This window comes from Dendroctonus ponderosae, unplaced genomic scaffold, assembly GCF_020466585.1.
Source record: "Dendroctonus ponderosae isolate FM_Combo_2020 unplaced genomic scaffold, Dpon_F_20191213v2 Dpon_F_20191213_578, whole genome shotgun sequence".
NCBI classification, from domain to species: domain Eukaryota; kingdom Metazoa; phylum Arthropoda; class Insecta; order Coleoptera; family Curculionidae; genus Dendroctonus; species Dendroctonus ponderosae.
The window spans coordinates 1-7,440 of record NW_026018792.1 but is presented as its reverse complement, the minus strand read 5'-3'; the positions used below and the strand labels follow the sequence as shown (position 1 = coordinate 7,440).

Here is a 7,440-nt window from a genome sequence, read left to right as displayed (position 1 = left end):
AAATGTATACCACTTATAAAGTGTACAAAGACCTTCAAAAAAGTTATACGAGTAGTACGATTTTTTGAAGCAAAACTAATTTAATTAAAGAACATAAAAAAACACTGAAATCGGCGGTTTTTTTCGTTTTTTGAGCAAACAAACGCACGGATTTTAATTTAGTTTTCCTTATAAGGTAGGTATTTTTAATACTTGTAAAAAAGTTTTTTATACCTTTTTTAATAGCATGACCGGTTCAAAAGTTATGCGCAAAAAACGGTTTTTCGCACTTTCATAAAGGGATACAAAATGAGGATGCAGAAATCAAAATAATGTGTTATGCAGACGATGCGGCTTTCATTGCAGAAAGTGAAGATGACGTACAAAAGTTATGACACTTATTCAACCTGACAGCCAAGTCTAAATATGGAAATATCACCGACCAAAACAAAGGGCTTAACAACATCAAAAACCCCTTTAAGATACAAACTGGAACTTGACGGTAGAGTAATCCAACAGAAAATGAAATTTAACTACCTTGGCGTGGAACTTTCGGGCTTTGGGAATATTGAGGTGAGAAATCAAACAACAAAAGCAATTAGAATAGCTGGCTATCTGAATGCCATATGGTGCAATAAGAGTAGGGGAACGGACGCTAAATCGAGGATCTACAAAACCGTAGTGAGGCCAGTGATATATCGAAGAAACCAGGCCAGAAACAGCAAAAACCAAAAGACTCCAAGAGACAGCTGAGATGAAAATACTCAACATATGATATATCAAAAGCTACAAGAGAAAATTTTCCAAAACTAGGCCAACCCAAACATGCTAAAGAAATTGAGAGGTTTGTATTTAAAATAGAAAGTTGGTTCTAATTTTCGTACACCCTGTACAGCGGAACTCGATATGACCGCAAACATAACTTGAATTTTCTAAACCAATTGCAAGTTGAACAACTTCTTTATTTATCTCTGTTTACAAACATTGAAACTTGCTAATACACGGTATACGTAAATCATCATTTCATACTGAATCACCCAGTACATCGCATCTCACTTTTGTGCACTCTGTTTATATATGTATATAAACTATAAAATAATATTTATTTCCTACAGAAGAAGGCTATAGACCCAATCGGTCTTTCTGCCCCTCTGTTTATATTATTTTACATTTGCTACATTTTTCTTAGTGTTTCAAACCAACTCAATTTCGCTAATGCCGTTTAACCATAAGTAAAGCATCGTTTTCCTACAAGTATTTTTTAAACTTTTGTTTAGCCATTTGAAAGCTCATTTCACCGATATCCCACACAATAGCAATTGAAATTTAAAATTGTGAACGAAAGCTTAATTTGTTAAAAACGAGTCTGTATTTCAAATTTTCTTCCCAACAATTAGCCTTGAGAGGAACGCTTGGTATAAGCAGTTTATCCTTTAGCATTACCGATACATCACATTCCAGAAAGCAATTGACAATTTTTTAGATAAAATAATGCCTTGAATACATATCAATTATCAGCGCAAACTCAATTTTACTGACCGATCTTTGTTGAAACTTACTAAGATTATATTGGACAGATAAATATTATAATCTAATCAAATAATGTTATATATGTTCTTGGTCTTTCATAGAACCAAAGTCGGTAACTCTATTTAACCGGTCAAACATGTCTATATGGTTTTATATCGTATTCTGTGCAACAATTTTGACACAAAACTGTTTAAGTGAAGAAAGTGGTTATGTGGAAAATATTAGCAAAGTTCTGCAAAATGTCCTCACCAACTACGAAAATGAAACGATCAGTATTAGCAATGCGGAATGCGTAGCACAAATATCACTGTTTTTGAAGAACTTATTTAATTCAACAGGCGATGATATATGGGCTCTTAAAAGTAAATATTCAATACTTATTAGTAGTTTAAAATATTTTGTTGAATTGTTGTACATTTCATTTGTTTAAAAATTTTCTCTCGGTAGCTGTTTTCTCTGGTTGAAGTAATTTAATAATACACAGAGCACAATAATCAATCAAATATGGAAAATATTCAAGAACGATTTATCGAAATCGAAAGGACGAACGAAATATCTACAGATATCCCAGGAAAAAGTGGTACGGCAATGGATCTATATTCATATTTTCTTCGAAATAAAATATTTTCTTCAATTTGCTCTACGATGCGCCAAAATTCAGTTTTCAAATTACTGTTTCGACAATTTTGTTTCATAAATACGGCACATGATCAAAATGAAACTGCGACATTATTCGGGTCTAAAAAATACAATCTGACCTAACTTTTGATAAGAAAGTCTCTGGCTACTCTACTATTGATTCTTCAAATAAAATATGTAGTTTGTAATATCGGGAGAATGTTACCTTTGATGTTAATGAAAGTATCTGTGGATTTTCCTCTCCGCACGACTCATATTTTGATAACACTTTAGAAAAATGATAAATTCATGATTGTCTTGGTACTAAAATGACCACACAACTTTTTACTTGGTAGGTGGAATCACTTCCAATTATTTTTAGTGGATGAACTTCATTCTTCTTTAAGATTTTCGTGCTATTTATGAAATCTTGTAGTTTTTATAGATAAAAGCCTAAAAAATGTTTTCTTGTCATTTACTAATTTTGCACGTCAGCATTGTTATCCATTTAATTTAAGTGTGAATAAAAATATGTGACGGATAGATTACCATCTAATTTTATTAAATAATTTTTTAACGTAAACACGTACTCCAGAAATACATAATTTCCAATTGAAACTACGTGATAGTCACATACACGATCATTTGTTATAAATCCGAATTCTAAAAAATGTTTGATAAGTATACGAATACGAACGTCGAATTCTGCAATTGAAATTGAATTGAGTGCAACTCAATATTTATGGCTCATTCCGATTTATCATTCGTGTCGTTTTAAATACTACGCAATTATTATTCTTGGGACTCTACAGGCGTTGGATTAACTTTATTCTTTAAGGCTCTTCAAAAACAAACAATAATCTAATAGCGTTCAGATGGAGGCGCAGAAACACCTCGACGGGAACATTTTCCGAGCCACTTGTGTGTAAAAGTATTAATTAAATGGCATTAAAATAGCAACGTCTGAGGAAGATCGAAATATTCTATTAGAATCGGAAAAGTGTTCATCAACTTGCTGCGGATGAAGGCGGCAACTACATTAATATATGAGCCTAACGTGTCCATGTTAACATTCTCACGAGAGAACAACAAACCTAATTATTTTTTTAAAGAACTCTGACCATCAGTAGGAGAGGAGCCAGATATGTTTCTTAATAATGTTAGACCAGATTTTCTTCCTAAAATCATGTGCTTATGGGATATCCTGTACATATAGACCTTCTATTGCTTAGAAAAAAAGTTGAAGATCCAATTAGTCTTTCTGTCCTTTTTATTTCAAATTTCAAAATATGCTGGTTTTCCTTAAACTAGCACGCTCTTACGAAGAACTAACGAGCCGGTAGTAGAATAACCAGTATATTGTGTACCTACAGTAAAAACGTACATTTATCTTTTTTATTGCAATTTTCATAAATAGATCTTTAAGCACAATAAGATCAATAATAATTGCCGTCAAGTAGCGTATGATGTAATATCATTTATCAGAGTGGCCAATTAATGCAAAGCTTTATACGATAAAATATTTGAGTTTTATTCTGAAATAAGTCAGAAAATTAATTTTTAATGGTAACTTTTCTTTCCAATTCTTACAAGATAATTTAACAAGAGTACAATCTTGGATAGTTACATACAGTATATCCAAAGACGCAACAAACTAAAGCAAATACACGAAATAACATGTGAGCAGTCATATTGCTAGGACTCCATTCCAATTTATTATTGTGTAATGCCTACAATTATACTTTATACAAATATAAAATTAATGTCTGAAATATATGAAACATATTTTGGAAATAATAAGAAAGTAAAAAGATACACAATAACAGTAATTGAAAGTAATCACACTGCCTATGAAGATTCGATAAATTTAATGGCTGATGAACCATCAAAAATGCAATTTTCGGCAATCAGACTCTATACATTTGTTTGGTCTGTTGCTCTACTTCTCCGTCTTGGATTTGGATCGTCTGTATTTCAAGTCAAATTAATCTTATTTTATCGGATAACTAACAATAAAAAATAGCAACAAAAATCTCAAATACCATCAGTAAATGTAGGTTGGCGTAGAACATTCGTTAAGACTTTAAATCAAATTTAATATGAAATATAATAAATAATAATATAAAAATATGAAATATCACCAGTAAATTGATAAATACGGTATTGCAAAGAACCATCTAATGTGTAATAAATAGTATATTACAGTACAAGAGACGAAAGTCGAAGTTCCGCCACTGCTTGAAGTTGACGCCCGTCGCGAAGCTTTTTTTTTGACCCTCGGTGGAAACTAGCCGGGGAAAGTATAAGATTTGGAAAAAAGGCTTTGAAAATGTTGTCAAAACAGTCAGTGTCAAACAGTCAAGCTGTCAGCGTGCGTGGTGAAAATTACTTACCACATGGGATAAAGAAAATTAAATTGAATAATGGGCGGAGAGGTAAATTGTCATTGTCATGCCATTGTAATGAGTAAAAGTAATTCTTTCGCCATCGAAAACAATGGCGAAACTGTCTATTTTCCACCAGGTGATCAAAATAATTTTTTTTGGTACCCCCTGGTGGAAAGTACGTACTTTCGTCACTGTTTTCGATGGCGAAAGCATCACTTTTACTTATTACAAATTTTCCTCCTCCCGTGTGGAAACTAATAACTTTCGCCACGCACGTTGACAGCTTGACTTTGTCGCTGACTGTTTCGACATTAATTTTTTTTTCAAAACCTAATACTTTTGCCGGCTAGTTTCCACCGAGTATCAAGACAAATAATATACGGTACTCGAAGACGCCCGTCACTGTGTGCATGGTGCCCTCGGCTTCGCCTCGGGCGTCGACTTCAAACAGTGGCGGAACTTCGACTTTCGTCTCTTGTACTATTCCATTTCTACACTACATACTATTACAGTCCCATTACTAGCGTCCCTAGGGGGAATTAAGTGATGACGGTAGATCATAAACGCAGAAATAAATTTTAGATCTGATTTTTTAGATCAATTTTGTGGAAAATTGAATGGTATCCTAATAATGTGACAATTATTTGTAAATATATTTCCAAAGAAGCTGAGAAGGAATTAAAACTAATTTGAGCAAATTTTGGTTTTTCTTAATATCCTGGAAGTAGCATAAATTTCGCTACTTTTAAATTACTATTTTCTTTAACATCAAAAGAAGCAAATATTCCCTAGTTAATCGAAATCGTCTCTCACCTCGATTTTGTAACACCCCTGTATACGCCCACTTTTCTGTAGAACTGCTCAGAAAGTCACATCTAAAGCCTACATTTTCACATTTTGTGATTAGCTCTTATAGTATTTTAACATTTGTGTTGTGTATCTCTAAAATCAACCAACTCTCGAAATTAGACACTTTTTTGTTTTAACAGTAGATAGAACTTAAAAAGTTAACTTTATTTGTATTGATCAATTTTGCCTCATATCAAAATTAACGAAGATGTGGGGTATAAAAATATTTGCATTTTTCCACACCATCAATCTAAATGTTAACATACGTTTTAGTTTTACGCAGTTTTAACAAAATAGGCCGGCTTTTTGGTCATGTCTCAAGAACTGTTTGAACGACAGCGGTCGATTTAATACCACTGAAGTCGAGAATCAAGAAACCCATTAATCAACATACAAAAAAGTACAAATTAAGGCCATAGTTTCAATTATAACGATATATTTTCTGTAATAATTGTATAAACGCAACATTTCTTAGCATTCTGAAATATAATGTTCCCAATGTTCTCGGAATAATAATAATGTGAATTTAAAGCCACCTTCAAATTAAATGGTTTATACATGTAAGATGCTTGACTGGGTTATAAAGAACGTGAAGTTATGTTTCTTTTTCAGTGATAGATGCAAGTTATAAAATACCTTCAGGTATTTTTGACTTAAACATGGCCTGGATTGGAAGCCATAAAGAGTGCATAAACATAGAGAGCAAGTTAAATGATATAAAGGGAAAATATTGTTTAACAACTATAGGCATCGACAGCTCAACAGCTTTAAAAAGCAGCAGTTTAAATGTACAGGTGAAGTTTACATGGCTTATTATTACATTCTAGTATATTTTAATCATAATACTGTGTGATCTCAATATATGAGGCATGGTAGTGTTGGTGCGAACCGCAAAACTTTTTACAGGGTTTAACGAATTGAACGGTTTAACTTTCATGGCAACCCGAATTTAAAATTGGCATATTTGAAATCTTTTGAATTTACACATATAATTCAGCAGATGTCTGTCGTTTTATCAGTCTGTATCTAGATAAAGCTGACTAAGTTACTTTACAACATGATCAACAATTTTCTTTATTTTATAAATCTGGTGAGTGAAATGTTGTATTTATTTGTTCTTGATCGCGTCGATCGTCTGATATCATTTTAATGTTAATTCCCTAATTAGACATTCTCGAAACTTTAATTAAACGCAACTGCCGTTGGTATCGTTCCGTATTCTTGGAAAAAGGTACTTAAACCGTCTCGAAACAGAATGAAAAGTAAAAAAAATAATCAAAATTAACAAATCAAAATTCACAAAGTGACAATCTGGAATATTTTGCACTGTACAAAAAAAATCCTAAAAGGGACCTTTTTGGTACTGAAAGTGCCAAATGCTTTATCGGTTACGTTCACACATATATTTTAATGATATGAAATTTTCTTAGCTTTTTCATCTTTAAGGAGATGGCAAGTTTTAAAAAAATAGATAATTAGAAATTAGTATATTTAAGGTAGAAGTAAATAATATTAATTATATCAAATATAGAAGTATTCCCACAAATGTTAGGGTGCGTTTGAGAAAATGTACGCCAACTATAAAACTCTGAAGGACTCTCCCTACAATCCAGACTTCCAAATGGCACTAGAACCTTCTGTTGGCATCTGCATGCCGCATAAATGCAATAATGTAGATCTGGAAAGTATTTGGTCGTTATTTTTATCTGTCATTCCTTGGAGCGTAACATGCCAAACGAAAGAAAGCATCCGACCAAAGTTTACTATTGAAGTAATTCTGACCATGTAAGTAAACACACGCAAAATTGGCAGATGTTTTAAGAAATAGATATATTGTTTTTAGATGTTTTTTTGGAACATTTGTTTGCCTAATGGTACTCTCAACCCTATATGATATAGTTAAAGAGACAAGAAAAGGTAAGCATATTAACCATATAACTATCGTAAGCTTTATACTTACGTCTACATTGGGCTGATCTGGTACAAACTAAAATAATTATTTTTTTACTATTTAAATGTGAAAACAAGCGTAAACCAGTAGTTTTTCTCAATTTTTAAAATAACATTTCTTTATATT

General features: G+C 32.3%; 1 protein-coding gene across 3 annotated transcripts; it reads left to right on the top strand.

Moving 5' to 3' along the window:
- Nucleotides 1–214: 214 nt before the first annotated feature.
- On the top strand, nucleotides 215–7,375 carry LOC125504730 (nose resistant to fluoxetine protein 6-like). 3 transcript variants are annotated; one of them, XM_048667135.1, is made up of 4 exons: nucleotides 215–823; nucleotides 5,976–6,157; nucleotides 6,916–7,148; nucleotides 7,207–7,375. In XM_048667135.1, the coding sequence occupies exons 1-4, from the start codon at nucleotides 805–807 to the stop codon at nucleotides 7,337–7,339; spliced, it is 567 nt and encodes a 188-aa protein (XP_048523092.1). In that variant the 5' UTR covers nucleotides 215–804; the 3' UTR covers nucleotides 7,340–7,375. The 3 variants fall into 3 exon arrangements, with proteins under 3 accessions (XP_048523092.1, XP_048523091.1, XP_048523090.1); XM_048667134.1 differs by lacking the exon at nucleotides 215–823 and adding an exon at nucleotides 1,537–1,871 and having other exon boundaries at nucleotides 5,976–6,151; XM_048667133.1 differs by lacking the exon at nucleotides 215–823 and adding an exon at nucleotides 1,544–1,871.
- Nucleotides 7,376–7,440: the final 65 nt, after the last annotated feature.

What these genes read in the sequence shown, in the direction of transcription:
- LOC125504730 (XM_048667133.1), top strand. Translation starts at nt 1,646, where the DNA reads ATGTCTATATGGTTTTATATCGTATTCTGTGCAACAATTTTGACACAA. An exon ending in TGATATATGGGCTCTTAAAA is followed by an intron (nt 1,872 to 5,975) that starts GTAAATATTCAA and finishes TTTCTTTTTCAG; the next exon opens with TGATAGATGCAAGTTATAAA. An exon ending in GCAGCAGTTTAAATGTACAG is followed by an intron (nt 6,158 to 6,915) that starts GTGAAGTTTACA and finishes CACAAATGTTAG; the next exon opens with GGTGCGTTTGAGAAAATGTA.